General features: G+C 41.9%; 1 protein-coding gene across 1 annotated transcript in view; it reads right to left on the bottom strand.

Annotated features, from left to right (window-relative positions):
- The window catches only part of LOC121321694 (actin-binding LIM protein 1-like), a 94,198-nt gene extending 73,667 nt beyond the window's left edge, over positions 1–20,531 (bottom strand). Inside the window, exon 1 of the mRNA XM_041260699.1 lies at positions 20,173–20,531. Coding sequence (XP_041116633.1) covers positions 20,173–20,185 — 13 coding nt within the window. The 5' untranslated portion in view covers positions 20,186–20,531. The remainder of the gene's footprint in view (positions 1–20,172) is intronic.
- Between the last annotated feature and the right edge of the window lie 340 nt (positions 20,532–20,871).

The raw sequence follows: 20,871 nt of genomic DNA, 5'->3' as shown, positions 1-20,871 counted from the left end.
ACTTCTATATTATTCGTTTTGATGCTGCTCAGTTAGCTTGGGTTACTGTTCAGTTCAGCTCAGACAGCACTGCTGCATTGCAACAAGTGGATCACAAATGCAGTATATGGGAGGGGTCCTGTCAAATCAGAACAGTGGATGGGTTTGGTGGTTAGTGCAAAAGACACATGCAAGGAGACGTGGGGTTTGAATTTCAGCTCAGACACTGGCTAGCTGTCTGACCTTGGCTGTGCCTTAGCCACGCCCTGCAGCATAAATGGTTAGAATCCTTGCAATTAGGTGAATTTCTGTAAAATGTACAGTACTTGTTATATCTTTCCAACATTTCAGTAACAGGTTTACTAATTATTATTTAGCTGAAGTCCTTATTGTTTGCATGTATTGTAAAGCTTTTTCGAAGGTCATGCCCACAGTTTTCACATGTCTCAATAAACGTTGTTGCTGCAAAACGTGAATATTACAGCCTGAAGCCTCCCTCTTCCCTGTGCTGCAGAAGCAGAAGCAGACTCAGACCAGCTATTTACAGGATCGGCACCACTTAGGCCAAGGAGAAATATACTCAGACTCATATCACACGTGGTATATATATATATATATATATATATATATATATATATATATATATATATATATATATATATATAGTTAAAATCCTCCCTGCCAAAAACATGTGCGTATGCATGTTTTTGTGTAATTATTTAATTGTGTTAATTGTTCATTTTCCCCTGCACCAGGGAGTTATTGTAAATTAGTGCCAGGTGCAGGGTATATAAGGTGAGCAATCAGCTCGGGGCTGCTGAGTAGAATGAAGCAGAAGGTGCGCTCTGTTTCCGAGCAGATGGCTATATTGTAAGTCCTGTATTAAACCTGCATGGTTGTTTTGTTTATGTGGCAGGTAAACGGTGTATCCATCCTGCGAGCTAGTCAGGAACCTGCAACAAAGGTTTAGACAGTGCTCCAAAGGAGCTAGGTGTTTGTTTTGTTTTTTGTTTATTTTTGTAATTAAAAGTACACGTCAGTGCTATCTTTCTTTCAATCCTGTGTGTCGGTCGTGATTTTAGAAGGGAAAAGAACCCAAGCAAGCCTGATTGCGAGCCGGCTTTCTCAAAATATATATATATATATATATATATATATATATACTGTACGGTATTATATTACATAAATAAGCAACATACAGCTTGATTTGGAGAGGGGTCACTAATATAAGATAATAAAAGTTCGCAAAGCAAGTAAACATTTTATAGTTCTACATATTTATTGATTTTAAGCACCTACAGTGCATAGCATACACAATGTTCTGTCTTGCAACGAAGTTGTAATCAGTGTCCCCTTCCTACATACCTTATAACCCACCAGCTCAAAACAGGGTATGCACCCCTCATGAGGGGAAGTGAAAACCTACCCTCAGCCTACCTGGTACTGGTACTGAGCAAGGAGTATGGAGTCATACCTGGTACTGGTACTGAGCAAGGAGTACGGAGTCACACCTGGTACTGGTACTGAGCGAGGAGTACGGAGTCACACCTGGTACTGGTACTGAGCGAGGAGTACAGAGACACACCTGGTACTGGTACTGAGCAAGGAGTACGGAGTCACACCTGGTACTGGTACTGAGCGAGGAGTACGGAGTCACACCTGGTACTGGTACTGAGCGAGGAGTACGGAGACACACCTGGTACTGGTACCGAGCAAGGAGTACGGAGTACAGCGAGGAGTACACCTGGTACTGGTACTGAGCGAGGAGTACGGAGTCACACCTGGTACTGGTACTGAGCGAGGAGTACGGAGTCACACCTGGTACTGGTACTGAGCGAGGAGTACGGAGACACACCTGGTACTGGTACCGAGCGAGGAGTACGGAGACACACCTGGTACTGGTACTGAGCGAGGAGTACAGAGACACACCTGGTACTGGTACTGAGCGAGGAGTACAGAGACACACCTGGTACTGGTACCGAGCGAGGAGTACAGAGACACACCTGGTACTGGTGCCTAGCGAGGAGTACAGAGACACACCTGGTACTGGTACCGAGCGAGGAGTACAGATGCAGAGTTGCTGCTGTACATTCTCAAAATCACAGCTATTCACGACTGATATTTGATACTGGTCAATTTAAAAATAAAAACTCATTGCTAATAAGGTATTCCAGGAAACAGCTAATCTGTGCAGAGGGGCTGGATATTTTCAGAAGGCAGATCAATTTTTAAAGCAGCTGGAAACAGCAGACCTAGGTTTCAGGACATCACAGCATTGGCACCACTTTCTAGCGGTACATCACACAGAAGGACATGTTTGCATAGCATGTCATTTTTAAGATACAGTTTCTATTAATGAGAATTCCTTTCTAGACAAGCAGTGCACATACCGAACACACACCACACCATTCTTCTTCTAGGGTAGATTTTTATATTTACTTTTATTTTACAATATCTAATACAATTACCAGCATTAACAAGAGCACAGCAAGTGTCCGTATCTAAACATATGGTCCAGCATCTGGCAAACAGTTTATTGTTTCCTAAAGTCAGGGATTTTCCAGCTATTATATCTTTCCAACCCCTTTACTACCGATGGGACATCTTGAAATAAAACAATACAGAACAATACATTATGTTATGTCGTGTTAGTCAGTGGTGTGAGGTAACTGCTCCAGTGCAAGCTGACACTCATGTGTATATATATACACACACACACACACTCACATACACACACACACACACACACACACACACACGCACACACACACACACACCCACACACACACACATACACACACACCCACACATACTGCTGTGCAAAAGTCTTACACATTTTGCACATTTTGGGGAGAGGGGGGTGGGGGGGGGGGGTTATACTACCATAGAGTCAACCTGTACTATCTATAGAACGTCATGTCACATATACATTTTAAACTACAAAAAAAGTTTTCCTTCTCGCGCCCCCCCCTCCCGTTGAGAGCCACTGGCTAAATGTGATGGATTAGCTACAGCAACACAATACATTAATGTGCAATACAATAATTAAATACAGCCCATTGAATTACTCAGTGTATACACTTTAGCTCTTTTTTTATTATGTGTTTAATTTACTCTATGACTCTGCAAACGATCATTAAGTCTGTTCTATCCCTGTGCTATACGCTGTAATGGCAATGAGTTTCCTCCTGGTGATTCCATGCAGCCTCCCATGCTGTGTCCCTCCCTTCATCCTGGGTTTTAAACATTCCTTGACATGCAGCCAAACACACTGCTGCTCTTCTGTTTTTCTCATTATATAACAAGCCCAGAAAACTCCATGCCTCTCCGCTGGCCCTGATTATAAAAGCAGAACTGGAATGAAACTGGTCAGTCACTGGGGGCTATTCTTTTGGTGAAGAGGCCCATGTTGGAATGCAACAAGTACAGTTTCCAGTGCACAGCTCTCAAAGTGCCAGAATTGACTTGCACGCCCTCTTGTAGTTATCAGTTGGTTGAATCCAGACCTCTATGTGTGGCCATGTTTGATTTTTACATTGCCCAGCTGTTGTATTTAAATGACTGCCAGGTTTAGTATTGCATATATGAAATTCCTATCTGAAAATTCAATAGAACCCAGGTGTAGCTCTGCCAGGAATATTAAAAGGAAACTAAAATTAATCAAATACAATAAAAATACAACAGAAACACATTGGGGTTCCAATCTGCCATGACATGCCACTGTACAGAGATGAGGGGACTCAAACCAGCTGCAATGAGTAGTGTCACAGAGCAGAAACACACTGGGGTTCCAATCTGCCATGACATGTCACTGTACAGAAATGAGGGGACTCAAACCAGCTGCAATGAGCAGTGTCACAGAGCAGAAACACACTGGGGTTCCAATCTGCCATGACATGACACTACACTGAGATGAGGGGACTCAAACCAGCTGCAATGAGCAGTGTCACATGTGGTTCCAACCTGCCATGACATGCACACTGTACAGAGATGAGGGGACTCAAACCAGCTGCAATGAGCAGTGTCACAGAGCAGAAACACACTGGGGTTCCAATCTGCCATGACATGCACACTGTACTGAGATGAGGGGACTCAAACCAGCTGCAATGAGCAGTGTCACAGAGCAGAAACACACTGGGGTTCCAATCTGCCATGACATGCACACTGTACTGAGATGAGGGGACTCAAACCAGCTGCAATGAGCAGTGTCACACTGGGGGTTCCAATCTGCCATGACATGCACACTGTACTGAGATGAGGGGACTCAAACCAGCTGCAATGAGCAGTGTCACAGAGCAGAAACACACTGGGGTTCCAATCTGCCATGACATGCACACTAATGAGGGGACTCAAACCAGCTGCAATGAGCAGTGTCACAGAGCAGAAACACACTCCAATCTGCCATGACATGCACACTGTACTGAGATGAGGGGACTCAAACCAGCTGCAATGAGCAGTGTCACAGAGCAGAAACACACTGGGGTTCTCTGCCATGACATGCTGTACAGAGATGAGGGGACTCAAACCAGCTGCAATGAGCCAGAAACACACTGGGGTTCCAATCTGCCATGACATGCACACTGTACTGATGAGGGGACTCAAACCAGCTGCAATGAGCAGTGTCACAGAGCAGAAACACACTGGGGTTCCAATCTGCCATGACATGCACACTGTACTGAGATGAGGGGACTCAAACCAGCTGCAATGAGCAGTGTCACAGAGCAGAAACACACTGGGGTTCCAATGCCATGACATGCACACTGTACTGAGATGAGGGGACTCAAACCAGCTGCAATGAGCAGTGTCACAGAGCAGAAACACACTGGGGTTCCAATCTGCCATGACATGCACACTGTACAGAGATGAGGGGACTCAAACCAGCTGCAATGAGCAGTGTCACAGAGCAGAAACACACTGGGGTTCCAATCTGCCATGACATGCACACTGTACAGAGATGAGGGGACTGCTGCAAGAGCAGTGTCACAGAGCAGAAACACACTGGGGTTGCTGCACAACTGAGATGAGGGGACTCAAACCAGCTGCAATGAGCAGTGTCACAGAGCAGAAACACACTGGGGTTCCAATCTGCCATGCTCATGCACACTGTACTGAGATGAGGGGACTCAAACCAGCTGCAATGAGCAGTGTCACAGAGCAGAAACACACTGGGGTTCCAATCTGCCATGACATGCACACTGTAAGAGATGAGGGGACTCAAACCAGCTGCAATGAGCAGTGTCACAGAGCAGAAACACACTGGGGTTCCAATCTGCCATGACATGCACACTGTACTGAGATGAGGGGACTCAAACCAGCTGCAATGAGCAGTGTCACAGAGCAGAAACACACTGGGGTTCCAATCTGCCATGACATGCACACTGTACTTGCTGCAATGAGTAGTGTCACAGAGCAGAAACACACTGGGGTTCCAGCCATGACATGCACACTGTTGAGGGGACTCAAACCAGCTGCAATGAGCAGTGTCACAGAGCAGAAACACACTGGGGTTCCAATATGACATGCACACTGTACAGAGATGAGGGGACTCAAACCAGCTGCAATGAGCAGTGTCACAGAGCAGAAACACACTGGGGTTCCAATCTGCCATGACATGCACACTGCTGAGATGAGGGGACTCAAACCAGCTGCAATGAGCAGTGTCACAGAGCAGAAACACACTGGGGTTCCAATCTGCCATGACATGCACACTTACAGAGATGAGGGGACTCAAACCAGCTGCAATGAGCAGTGTCACAGAGCAGAAACACACTGGGGTTCCAATCTGCCATGACATGCACACTGTATTGAGATGAGGGGACTCAAACCAGCTGCAATGAGCAGTACAGAGCAGAAACACACTTAATCTGCCATGACATGCACACTGTACAGAGATGAACTCAAACCAGCTCAGTGTCACAGAGCAGAAACACACTGGGGTTCCAATCTGCCATGACATGCACACTGTACAGAGATGAGGGGACTCAAACCAGCTACAATGAGCAGTGTCACAGAGCAGAAACACACTGGGGTTCCAATCTGCCATGACATGCACACTGTACTGCAAGGAGCAGTGTCACAGAGCAGAAACACACTAATCTGCCATGACATACACTGTACAGAGATGAGGGGACTCAAACCAGCTTGAGCAGTGTCACAGAGCAGAAACACACTGGGGTTCCAATCTGCCATGACATGACACTGCACAGATGAGGGGACTCAAACCAGCAATGAGAGTGAGGGCAGACTCAAACCAGCTGCAATGTAGATGAGGGGACTCAAAGTGCAATGAGCAGTGTCACAGAGCAGAAACACACTGGGGTTCCAATCAGACATGCACACTGTACTGAATGAGGGGACTCAAACCAGCTGCAATGAGCAGTGTCACAGAGCAGAAACACACTGGGGTTCCAATCTGCCATGACATGCACACTGTACTGAGATGAGGGGACTCAAACCAGCTGCAATGAGCAGTGTCACAGAGCAGAAACACACTGGGGTTCCAATCTGCCATGACATGCACACTGTACTGAGATGAGGGGACTCAAACCAGCTGCAATGAGCAGTGTCACAGAGCAGAAACACACTGGGGTTCCAATCTGCCATGACATGCACACTGTACTGAGATGAGGGGACTCAAACCAGCTGCAATGAGCAGTGTCACAGAGCAGAAACACACTGGGGTTCCAATCTGCCATGACATGCACACTGTACTGCCATGACATGTCACAGAGCTGGGGTAATCTGCCATGAGATGAGGATGGACTCAAACCAGCTGCAATGAGCAGTGTCACAGAGCAGAAACACACTGGGGTTCCAATCTGCCATGACATGCACACTGTACAGATGAGGGGACTCAAACCAGCTGCAATGAGCAGTGTCACAGAGCAGAAACACACTGGGGTTCCAATCTGCCATGACATGCACACTGTACAGAGATGAGGGGACTCAAACCAGCTGCAATGAGCAGTGTCACAGAGCAGAAACACACTGGGGTTCCAATCTGCCATGACATGCACACTGTACAGAGATGAGGGGACTCAAACCAGCTGCAATGAGCAGTGCCATGACATGACACACTGTACATGAGATGAGGAGGACTCAAACCAGCTGCAATGAGCAGTGTCACAGAGCAGAAACACACTGGGGTTCCAATCTGCCATGACATGCACACTGTACAGAGATGAGGGGACTCAAACCAGCTGCAATGAGCAGTGTCACAGAGCAGAAACACACTGGGGTTCCAATCTGCCATGACATGCACACTGTACAGAGATGAGGGGACTCAAACCAGCTGCAATGAGCAGTGTCACAGAGCAGAAACACACTGGGGTTCCAATCTGCCATGACATGCACACTGTACTGAGATGAGGGGACTCAAACCAGCTGCAATGAGCAGTGTCACAGAGCAGAAACACACTGGGGTTCCAATCTGCCATGACATGCACACTGTACTGAGATGAGGGGACTCAAACCAGCTGCAATGAGCAGTGTCACAGAGCAGAAACACACTGGGGTTCCAATCTGCCATGACATGCACACTGTACAGAGATGAGGGGACTCAAACCAGCTGCAATGAGCAGTGTCACAGAGCAGAAACACACTGGGGTTCCAATCTGCCATGACATGCACACTGTACTGAGATGAGGGGACTCAAACCAGCTGCAATGAGCAGTGTCACAGAGCAGAAACACACTGGGGTTCCAATCTGCATGACATGACACTACATTGAGATGAGGGGACTCAAACCAGCTGCAATGAGCAGTGTCACAGAGCAGAAACACACTGGGGTTCCAATCTGCCATGACATGCACACTGTACTGAGATGAGGGGACTCAAACCAGCTGCAATGAGCAGTGTCACAGAGCAGAAACACACTGGGGTTCCAATCTGCCATGACATGCACACTGTACTGAGATGAGGGGACTCAAACCAGCTGCAATGAGCAGTGTCACAGAGCAGAAACACACTGGGGTTCCAATCTGCCATGACATGCACACTGTACAGAGATGAGGGGACTCAAACCAGCTGCAATGAGCAGTGTCACAGAGCAGAAACACACTGGGGTTCCAATCTGCCATGACATGACACTACATTGAGATGAGGGGACTCAAACCAGCTGCAATGAACAGTCTTACAGAGCTAGTACTCAGACTAAAGAGGAAAATAGAGAAAGCATTGCATGAAATTAGACTCCTGGTTTTATTAGATCAGAGGGCCTTTTTGCTGGCCAAATAGGACCCTGCTTTAACAGACTCATCTTATTCATTAAGATAAACTTGTCAATAGAGCGTTTTTTAAAAGCAGGAGTAACACATCACTAATGATTATCTTGATACAATACTACCCCAAGCAATTAGTCAAGACAGACTTACTGTGTATCAGTGTCATCTGGTTTTACTCTATGTGCTTATAGAAGGAACACAAATGTAAATCCGGAGCAGGGACTGGTCTAAGGATCTGTCTTAGACTGGGGCTGAGTAGTAGATTGACATATGGTGCTCTTGATAATGTATGTAAATGAGGAGTCTGGGAATCAGAAGGTTAAATCCAATAGAGAATGTGATTGGGTGAAATGAGTGAAGGATGAAGAGCCAGGAATCCTGAACGGGACGCCCATACTGATAGCCTTTCCCATAGCACAACAACTGGACACGAAAAAGTGCAACACTGCCACCTGTTGGATATGTAACACATTACAGCTCACTGGATTATTCTAAATGAATTACTGTACCTTTATTATTCAATCAGAGCTCGATGTGGCTATACCAGTGCCAAGTAGCAGATTTTTACCATTTTGTATTTTGTTATTAAAAATAGTGCATCTGCTCTTTAAACCTTTCATCTTGTGTCTGGGCCTGGATTTTAAAGGGCTAAATGAACCTGAGCAGCAAGCCTCGTTTACAGTATATACACACACACACACACACACACACTGCTGTGCAAAAGTCTTACATATTTTACACAGGTAATGTATAGCACAGGACATTTCTCATATTCCCTCATGGCTCAGGAATGATTATATTCCCTCATGGCTCAGGAATGATTATATTCCCTCATGGCTCAGGAATGATTATATTCCCTCATGGCTCTGGAATGATTATATTCCCTCATGGCTCTGGAATGATTATATTCCCTCATGGCTCAGGAATGATTATATTCCCTCATGGCTCTGGAATGATTATATTCCCTCATGGCTCTGGAATGATTATATTCCCTCATGGCTCTGGAATGATTATATTCCCTCATGGCTCTGGAATGATTATATTCCCTCATGGCTCAGGAATAATTATGTTCCCTGATGGCTCTGGAATTATATTCCCACATGGCACTAGAATGATTATACTCCCTCATGGCTCTCAAGTGAGAATGAATACCTGTAACCGAAGTGGACTGGACCGGTACCAGGCTTTACCTAAATCCTGAAACTGTATAGGATGTACTGGGCAGGAAGAAGCATCCGCACAGACCCCAGTCCATAGGTATTGAAATCAAGGAGAAGCACAGGTAAGTGCAGTTCATCTTTGTGTTTTGATGCAACCCACACTTCATGCTGGTTTGTCCCTCTGCCGCTGTTGTTTCAGATGGGATCTCAAAGCAAATTATTGCATTTCTCATCAGATTAAGAGTGCATCTGAAAATTGCAGCAAGAGACTGCGGGTTCACATGAAGCAATGATAGTGATAGATAAAGACTTGCAAGCAGCGTCGACACTGCACCAGAGCAGACCACGCCCATCCCCAGCTCACACTGGTTACACATGTGAGTTAGTCTGGTTTAAAGCCTCAATGTTTTAGTCCTAATGAGAAGTATTTAAACACTTATTGATGTATTATACTGAGGGAAAATCTGTATAATGTAAGTTAACAATGAAGAATATAGAGCATGAAAATAAACTCAAGCAAACTCTGTTTTAATGAATACCATCATGCTGCATTCAATGCATGGTTAATATAAATGTCAGCTCACTCCAGACAAAGGAAGCTATTGTGGTACAACGGAGAAGCCCCTGAACGGCCGGCAAACACCTCAGCCATTCTGATATATTCTGTGGTTGATGCAGCAAGTCCAGCACAACAAATGCTCAACAGCAAACTGCATTAGCAAGCACCATTCTAATATTGAACTTTATAATTGTCCTATACTGTAGCTCAGTAGACAATGTCTGTAGCCAGACATTGTCTTTCATTAGTCTGTTATAATGGACCGATACCATAGCCCAGGTAGTCATACATGACTCAGAAAGTCTGCTTCATTGTCTGGGCTTTCTGAATACAAGTCACAAAGATTTCAAGATTCTAGAGACAACTGGGGGTGCGTTCTTTGACTTAAGAGCAGGGCGTGTTTTGAAAAATGATTTCAGAATGAATAGTGCTTTACCAGATAAAGCTGAAAGATGTACAGCTTATTTATGTATTCACTGTTCAGGATTCCCTACATTTCAAACTGTGTTATGCAAGCTGTTTTTAAGTGGCTGCTGGAAATTCTGCATATTATAAATTCTGTAAAGGAAGCTGTAGTAAACATTCTTTGATGGCAGCGCTAAAGTTTCCAGTCAAAACAAATCTTTTTTATATTTACAATTCATATGGTTTCAATTATGCAGTGCGGCTTTTCACCCCTTTATAGTGTCATCTGATCTAAACCAGTGGTTGTCTGGTAATCTAACCATATTACGATTTGTTTGCCAAGACAAGTGTGGAGCCAGATTGGGGTTAACGCAGGAGAAAGCTGTAAAACAATATTAATACCAGGATAAAAAGTTAATGAATTCATGTGTCATGCAGTGGTTTATGAAATAATAGTCTGAAACATTCCCTTAATATTTCCTTTCCTCTGCACTTCTCTGGAACTCCTTCTCATGCAGAATAAATTACATTTTGTATTCAACTGAAGAGCTTACTGCTACTTTTTAGTGGTAAAATACATTTAGCCAGAATTGTTTTTATACGTTAAGATATTTTGTAGTAAGAAAAGTCTTGAGAAATTAGAAATCTTACGTGCTTTGAGCTCAATATACTGTACAGCGCACCACATATCTGCCTGTTGATATGATATCCTAGTAGTTAGCTTGTAAAACATAGAAGGGCGATGCCATTATCTGATCGATAAATAAATCTATACAAGGTCATTGCAGCTAAAATGGACCAGATCCTGGACAGAGGTTCTCTCCATTTCTGGTTGCTGATGCATAAACATCTGATGTAGAAAAGGGTTCCAGAGCAGTTTATAAAAATGCCTGTTTTGAAGAACTTTTGAAAGCCTAATTTTGGAGGACCGATACCATCAGTAGAATTTTAAAAAAATTACCTTCCAAACAAAAATAAATATTAAGTGACGTTAATCTTTGACCTTACGGGCCAAGCATCATAGTATAATATTTTTCTTCAAATAGTCGGACACGCTTGTTTGAGTCTGATATCTTTTGAAGCCTAGTAAGTAACCTGGGGCTCTCTCTGTGCCTACATGTTCTTTCTAATGATCCATTCCAGCCAACCATTTACATGCATATGTCATACACTACTGATTCTGTTATCTAGCATGTCCATGACGATTCCATACTAGAAAATGGCAAGCCACAATAAGAAAAGGAACTGCTTCTGCAGTATTTGATGTTTGTGGTGTGTGCTAGCTGGGGACATTAGTAATAGGGAAATCATAACAAGCTCTGCCTCTGCTTTTTCCCTTGCGATTCCCAAGCACTTTGGGAGAGAAAGCACTGTAGACTGAGAGATAGCACCTCTAAAAGCTGTGCGAGTTGGCTTGACAGAATTGCAGGACCCTATATTGATGCACGGAGGGTGTCACTGTACTATACCTTTTCATCTTCAGAGGCTTAAACTGCAAGGAATATGACTTGCAAGCCGCTCCAAAGCAAATGCAAACAACATATTTCTGCAACAGCCTTTACATGCAAAAGTAGGAGAGGTAAAAACCCAGGCATTTATAAACAGGTGCCATCAGTAAAAACAGAAATGAGTACGAAACCTGCACAGCCGTATCGTTGTTGTTTCATCAGGAAGCACCATATAGGATAAACACAACTAGGTCACACAAAGCTGAGTAAGAGGCGTTTGTTAATTGTGGGTCTAAAATACAACTGAACTGCGATGAAAGGACAATGGCAAGGAGAATGGCAAATACCGAGCGCTGATGTTAAAAAAGCAGAGACGTTGTCTGTTGTCACTTGTTAAAACCTCTTTGTCTGCAAGTTTCACTGCAGACAATGAACAGTGCATAAAGCCTATCTGAAAACCTGAGTAATGCTGGCCAAATCATTAAAGTAAGACCTGCTTATAACAACAGCTAAAGGATCCCTTTAAAATGTTTTTAGGGACCGGTAGCCTTGGTAAATATATTGATACACACACGGAGGAATTCATCAGGGTAATCACCTTTGACAGGTAAATCTTCAATACAGCATTGCAGTATGCAGACTGATAAAAATGATCATTGCAAAAGTTTATGGTGTGGATACATGAGACCGGGTAAGGTTATGTGATCAACTGCCAGCATGTGAAAGGACAGCTTTCTCACTTGCTTAAAATTCAACCACGTAAATATATACAGACCATTGTGATCCAAGATATCTGCAAATTACAAAAAAAGGAAGTTTCTGGGCAAAGTTTGTTTTTAAACCTCCTGTTTCTATAAATCATGCTTGAGACCATCGCCCAGGCCCTTGAGCAAGAATAATCTAATGATTATCCTGTCCTACTGTACTGTACATCAGTGTCATATCGTGTGGTAACTGCAGGCAAGTAGAGCTGGCTGTGTTACTAAACTGAAGTGCATTTGCATCAGAATAGACTTCATTTGAGGAGGACGCTACCCCCCACAGCACAGACCACTCCCACCAGATACATTCTACAATGCAACCGCTGACCTGTGCAGCAATCCCAGCATGATTCAGATTCCAGGTCTACAGAAACTAACTGGTCACAAACACTTACATAAAGCTCCCCACATACGCAGGAGTCACAAATACTGCATGAAAACAGCCAAAAAAAAAAAAAAATACCAGAAGAAAAGTATTGTACATATACCAAGTCGATTTTCAGTTAACAATTATAAAATGTCGACAGAAAGACAGGTATCGTCTGATAGAAACGCCTAAAGAGAAGAATAAGGATAAGTGACACATGTTCCTTTCTGTGAGTGTCCCGGTTAAGAGAGCAGAGTAAGGCACTGTACCTGTCTAGCTTTGCAGATCTGCTGTCCAGGCGCCTGTTTCTATTGGACTGGAAGCAGACAGTATTGTCTGCCACAACCACACTGATGAGAGCAATAATTAACAGAGAGAGAACTTCCTGATGGAATCAGGCCCCCTTAGTGTAAAAGACAACAATTAAATCCATCTGCATTTAGACTGCAGAATAGCTCTATTCACTGCTGAGCTCAGCCTGTTTCACACCAGCAACTGTTTCAACGAGAGAGAAACAGCCGAACAAGCAGGAGAGCAGGGCTCTGTACAGAGTGGACCCCAGGGTTTTGAAAACAAAATCTAAAAAAGCAGATTTATTTGATTTAAATCAGATTAACTTGATTTAATTCTTTTATCTTTTTTTTATTATTATTTTTAATTTAAGGGTGTTAGAAATGGTGGTTTGTGAACAGTTACATACCAAACTAAATGACTAATAAATACATAAATAAAGCAAATTATGTGTCATTGTGGCATCCTCTGAATGTGAACTAAAATATGTGAACTACAAGAATTTAGCGATGGAGTACGCCAGAGAAAAATCCCCTCACTCTTCCCAGCCATTCTTTTCTTTTACTTTTCTTTGTGTCAGTCCAAACACACGCAGTTGTTACTTAGGACTGCTTTGCTTTTTATAGTGTGTTGAATTGTTAAAGTTCCTGATTGCACCACTAAATAAGTTTTACTTTACAGACAGTAGAGTTTAAGATGTTTGTGTTAACAAAAGGTTTTTAAAACATATTTTTCATGTCTTTTCCTTGAGAAACAAGTTTACAGACAGTAGAGTTTAAGATGTTTGTGTTAACAAAAGGTTTTTAAAACATATTTTTCATGTCTTTTCCTTGAGAAACAAGTATACTGATCATCTAGTGATCTGCCTCTTTAGTTAGACTGGTACTGCTGTGCATAAGACCAGCCTGCGTGTCTTTATGAGAGTAAGAGGCTTATCATCTTGCCATTGCAGGCATTCAGTCCACTGTAGGCATTCAGTCCATTGCAGGCATCCCTGTATGTATCTACATAAACACTGAGCAAAAAACACATGTTATGCTGTATTTATTATTGAGTGAGGGCAGGTTAAGTTGTGCTGTTGTGGATGCGTTGTTACATGTTATTAAAGCTATCACTGCAAATGTACACAGTAAAGCAATGTATACCTAGCCCCTGACGACCATGCAAAATGTATCATAGAGGATCACAGGTGAGAGGCCTCACTGGTTTTTATATTCAGTTCCCCCACTTCTCAAGCAATGTCGCTGGAAAAGAGCAGAGCTCATTTGAAAGTTAAAAGAATTAAAATGTAAGAAATGGACTCCCAGAACCTGCTACCCCAAAGCCATTTAAATGACTCCCCTCTGATAAAGGAATCATGCCATTTCCAAGCCTCCAAGGCCAGCCTGTGTCAAGCTGATTAGCGTCTACACAACCACAGTGATTTCCTCCTCCTTCTCCCTCCTACTGTATTCTGAGCATAATCGATTACTACGTTTTGTGGCACGACAACCATTTAAAACAATTACAACAAATACAATTCTGACTCTATTTAATGTAACCTATGAAACAAAAAGCTATTAGTAAACAACAGCAGCTACAGCTTTGATTTATTTATAGTGCCTTATCATGTGCAGACCTGCGCATCTCAAGGTGCTTTACATAGTTAAAAAAATATATAATATCTCAATGATAAATAAACAAACCAATCATAATATCAGGACATAAACATAAAAAACAGATTTGGCTATAAAAGTTCTCAAGGGCCTTAACCAAATGCAAGACTGAACAGATAAGTCTGAAGACCTTTTTAAACCAATCAACTGACTGGCAGCTCCTGATGTCAATGGGGAGGTCATTCCATAGCCCAGGAGCCAGGAGGCTAAAAGAACGATCAGCAACACCAACCCGTTTCACATCAGGAATAACCAGCAGCCAGCCTGGGAGGAGCTAAGGGTACGAACCGACTGGTAAGGACAAAGTAATTCAGTGAGGTAAGCAGGGGCCAGTACCACTGAGTGAGCGATAAGTCAGGAGACGTAGTTTTAAAAAGATTCGATTCTTGATGGGAAACCAATGAAGTTTAGCCAGGACTGATGTAATGTAGTGGTACTTTTTCATACCAGCCAAGATTCTGGCAGCTGCATTCTGAACTATTTGTAATCTATCAATTGCTTTGGATTGAAGGCCTGCAAACAGAGAGTTACAATAGTCAAGCTGAGAAGTCACAAATGCATGGAAAATCAAAATCTCAGCATCAGTGAGAGAGAGAAAACGCTGAACTGGCAATCTTCAGTAAATGGAAAAAAGAGGATTTGACAACAGAAGAACTATAAGCCTCAAAAGGGTTTTGACATCTAAGTATGCCCCAAGGCTCTTTATAGAAGCTGAAGGCTGAAGTAGAGAGTTACCATAACTAAGCTGAAAAGAAGTGAAAGATTGCAATTAGCAGACATCCAAGATTCAGTGCCTGCAAGACACTTGATAAGCACTAATATATCAGAAATGTTAGTATTCAATTTCAGATACAGCTGTGTGTCATCTGTACAGGAATGAAACTGAACACTGTGTCTACGGATGATCTCACCCAGGGAAGCATGTAGATATTAAAAAACAGTGGACCCAAAACCAAGCCCCGAGGGACACCAGAATTAACATCCAAGTGAGCTAATGGAGATTGTCCAAGTTTAACGTATTGTGTTTGTTCCAACAGATAAGACACAAACCAATCTATAACGACACCATCTATCCCGACAACAGATTTTAGTCTGTACAAGAGTATGGACCAAAAGACTAGTAGATTGCCACTTACTCTAAATGCGACAATCCTGGGCTTTCACTTCATGATGCTGAGGAGAAAACCAGGGGAGTAATGATCAGAATTAATTCATCTAGATTGTAAAGGTGCCACAGTGTCCAAGATGTTTGTAAGAGAATTGTTATAAAAGATCAACTCCATCATCCCCCAGGAAGTGGCCCGACTAGAGCAGATGTAGAGATCAGATTAGTCATATCGGCACCAAGGCAATGTTTAGAGCAGTACAAGATAGAGAAGATGTTATTCTTGGGAATAGATGTACTTAGTAAATTAAAATCAGTTGAAACAAGGTAGTGGTCAGATAACAGCGATGTCATTGATGTCGAGGTCAAGATCTTGAAGACCAGAGGTTAGTACAAGATTTAAAATATGGCCACGGTTATGAGTTGGGGATTGAACGTGTTGATAAAGTCCAAAACAATCAATGACGCTGAGAAAAGAAGGAACAGGTGGATAAATGGGGGAGTCCACATGAAGACTGAAGTCACCCATGATGATGATTCTAGTGGTAAGCAAATAAAGCACAGTTAAAAAATTTGAGACTTCAGGATAAAAAGTAGAATAAGCTTTAGGTGGACGATAAAGTACCACAAGAATAAAACATAATGAAAATGCAAATTTTACTGGAAGATATTCAAAAGAAGAATAGTTGTCAAAAGACAAGGTTTAAAAATGACAGCAGTTCCACCACGCCTTCCTGAATTACAAGGTTTGTCAAGGAAAGAGAAGTTAGGAGGTGTAGACAGATGCAAGGAGGAGAGATCTCCAGGAGAGTGCCAAGTTTCAGTGAAAGCAACAAACTCAAACCTATTTTCCAAGACATATTGGTTAAGAAATATAGTAAAACAATGAGACATCAAAGTGCTACCATCTGGCCTTTGGAATTTAATCAATAAAGTTATGGATCACTGTAGGGTAGGCATCTGTGGGATATTACAAGCTTATCTACAAGACTATATAAACATACATGCACTGCAGTTACTTACAGCAATGTGAAAACGAATGCCGACAACACATTCAGTCTCAGCTTGGATGACAACTACCTCTATTTTTACAAATACTTAGCTACAGTATACCACTGCTGACGTGAACAATTGCTATCATTAAAGCCAAAGAAAACCCAAAGGTATTGATCATTAAAAATGTGGTAATAGTTTGCATGGTGTCTCTAATTACTGTGTATTTACATAGTAGCTCTTTAGTAAATGCATGTGTAGTTACACATCATTACAATGTTATTATGCATGTACTTAATGTGTACATTTTTTGCACTATAACCCCAAACCTAATCATTTTCTGATACAATTGTGTACTTACATATATCATGCTGAATATTTCTGCATATATAAAACTCTCTCTAAATACACAGTACCAACCAACATCTGTCATTATCCGTGTAAAAAAAGCCCAAACACAAAGTTATTTTGAAGTTTAACACAGGGTTTCAGGGTACAATGCCAACCCACAAAACAGACACCAGCTGAGATAATAGTAAGGCTATATAAACAGTCTGGTGCTGCTTATACGGTAAATCAAAGCATCTTTCTTGAATGGACACTGTATTTGTACTTTTTGTAATGCAACAAAACACACTATTAACTAATCAGAATGTAAATGTATCAGATTGAAAAGCTTTAGTAGATGGTATAGTTCCCTGTTATAATTCCCCACTTTTAAACAGGTGTAAGTTAAATATAAAATAAACAATTCCATAACAGTAGTGCCTACAAAAAAATATATTATTTTACCAGAAAGTTTGTTTAAATCCAGTTTCTTCACTCTACATTCTTCATTGAGCAAAACACTATAATCATAATAAACTGCATCACACAAACGCCCACACATCTGCAATCTTCCAGTGGTTCAGATGTACTTACTTCCAAAGCTTTACAAAACGGGCTAAGAACCACTGAATTCAAGACATAACGATATGTGGGAGACTATTCCTAATCGATGATGGGAACTTATCTTACATAATGTTACATAATGTTACACTGTTGGATGCGTGCATGTATTCGGATGTCAGAGGACTATTTAGTTTAATTCCGTGTTTCTCAGACACAAAGCCGTTTTATTATGCAACATACCTTTGTAATGGCTGTGTTGAGAGGATTTAACCATTGCCTAGGATGTGTGAGCATGCCTTACCCAACACCAACATAACAGCAGCTTGGAAGAATCCTGATTGCAGGGTGATTTGTCACATATATTGTACAAGTCAGTCTAACTAGTCAGACGGCAATTCAACTAAGTTCTCAACAATTGCATAAGCTTTAAACTACTGCTATAAAATGCTCATGAATGAGCTGCTATAAAGATATTTCTCCTTCACTGTACCTTATCTGTAGTGATAAACAGAAGCTGGCACAAGCATGAGAGCACTTCGGAAGTGTTTACCATAATGACAGCCAGACAATTCCACCAGACCAGGCACCCTGATCATGCAATTACATATACAACCCAGAACAACGTCTATTCTTAACCTTCAGACAGACAATTCCACCAGACCAGGCAACCTGATCATGCAATTACATACACAACCCAGAACAACACCTAGCTTTAACCTTCAGACAGACAATTCCACCAGACCAGGCAACCTGATCATGCAATTACATACACAACCCAGAACAACACCTAGCTTTAACCTTCAGACAGACAATTCCACCAGACCAGGCACCCTGATCATGCAATTACATACACAACCCAGAACAACACCTAGCTTTAACCTTCAGACAGACAATTCCACCAGACCAGGCACCCTGATCATGCAATTACATACACAACCCAGAACAACACCTATTCTTAAACTTGGTCTTCCAAAAGCGCATATTTATTGACGAGGGGCCTTCAGCATGTGCATGTTCAGATACACCTGTTCACAAAGTTAAAATAGGTCATACATATTGGAACAGTGTTATGAAAAGTCGAGGGAGGTTTGCCTTTTCAGAAAGAAAGGCTGAGTCTCGAAAGCTTTCATCATCCTGGTTTCATAAGACAGAAAACAGCTCATTAGGAACTATGAACTTGGGCCAATTTAAACACTATGGAGATGTCTGAGAGAGGCCTTTCATGCATTATTAATAAGTTTCTCTCCCAGCCAATCATCAGAGACTAGAAGAACGCTCTTTCCCAGCCAAAAAGTTGGTGTCAAGGTTAAATGTGATTATGTAAGAAAAGGCTTTAGATACAGTTTACGCATATTATTGATATAGTTACTTTATTTAATAATAATAATAATAATAATAATTATTATTATTATTATTATTATTATTATTATTATTATTATTTATTATATTATTATTATATCACGCATACTGGGTTAACCAAAGGGGTCCTACTTTTTTTTAAGCCCAGCTATGTGCTACAGTTTAGAACCCATGTTATCAAGCTGTAGCATTAAATACATAAATACATACATAAATACAAAAAAACAGTGGATAGCTACGCCGACAGACATGTTAAAACAGTAAAAAGGTCCAATGTAGTTTATAAGCGAAATATTTTTTTAATATTTATTAAGATCTGCAGCGTCATACAATGACGTTTTTCACTTTTACTCAAATTGCCCACGATTAATGTCCGGTGCATTCAACTGTGTTAAATGAAATGTACGTCTATCGCAAGTGTTCTGTTCTGTTAAATACAATTAAAAAAAAAAATGAAATTAGCTGATAGTCCGGTTTAATTTCAGTTTTGCAAGTAACTAGTCAAGACCCAAATACATAAGCGAATAAAACCTTTACAATTAAACGCTATGCTTATCGCCGGCATTCTTAAATAGTTTTTATTTTGACATGGTCTCCGTGGACAGAAAATATATTCAACCCACTTTATAAACTATAAAAAATATCTGTGCTGTGTATCTGAAATAACACACAGCACAATAAAGCGTCTTTTTAAGTGACTGGCACTGAAAAAGCAGCACGTTTTACCATCCGTCTCAAAAACATAAATTCAAACGCTGTCAGGTACACTGCAAATATGTCAACACAATCACACCGTGACATACATCACCTTACGCACCTTCATAATGAACTTGTGCCGCTACAGTAACGAAACTGACAGCTTAATCTGTTCTGCCGGTGCCATGTAAACCAAACCTATGGGAGAGACGCTCTCCACTGCAATAGTGAAAAAAGCCAGCCATACTGCAGCAGCAGCAGATGAAGGCTTGCACACCTACCTCTTGCCGACATGTCTAGAAAAGCAACGAATGTTCCTCTGATCCCTGGTTTAAATTCTGCCGTTTTGTATGGCTCGATCTCGGATCCAGGTATGTTTGTCGCTTGCTGTAGTAGATCTCTGATCACCTTTTTTTCCGATCGTCCTTGCTTCGGTAATGGGCCATAGGCAATAATAACACAGTACAAAAAAAAAATCCATCCAATGCAGAAATAGACTGCACAGAGCTGGGCGTGTCCTCTTCGGCAGTGATAGCTGGCTGGTTCCTTTCTTTATATGCAGTTAGATTGCACAGTATATAATAAAACATTAATGTTCGTTTCGTTCATATGCTATATGCTGTGGTCATACGATGGGAACGAGATTCAAAGATGCACACGCAAAACGCGCTGTGAAAGATGTGAGACGCGCACCTATGAAGTATCGCATATGGTAGTCGTATTGAAGTGAACATACATGCTCCAAAATCTCACACAAAAGAAACGCCATGGCACTAAATAGGTATACGGACTAATGTACTACGTATCTCCTCCAGAAATGCAAGCACTGCAGATCGGAAATCAGTAGGTCGTACAGAACTGCTTATGGGTTTGCAGCAGGTATAACTCATCGACTAACAGAACAAGTTAAGGGTATTGGTTTGTTAAGCAGAAGAGGTTGCTCCAGATGAATGCGCTGTCACATAACGCGCCTGCATGCT

The sequence above is a fragment of the Polyodon spathula genome, chromosome 10, assembly GCF_017654505.1.
Source record: "Polyodon spathula isolate WHYD16114869_AA chromosome 10, ASM1765450v1, whole genome shotgun sequence".
Lineage (NCBI taxonomy): Eukaryota > Metazoa > Chordata > Actinopteri > Acipenseriformes > Polyodontidae > Polyodon > Polyodon spathula.
This window is presented reverse-complemented; position numbering and strand designations above follow the sequence as displayed.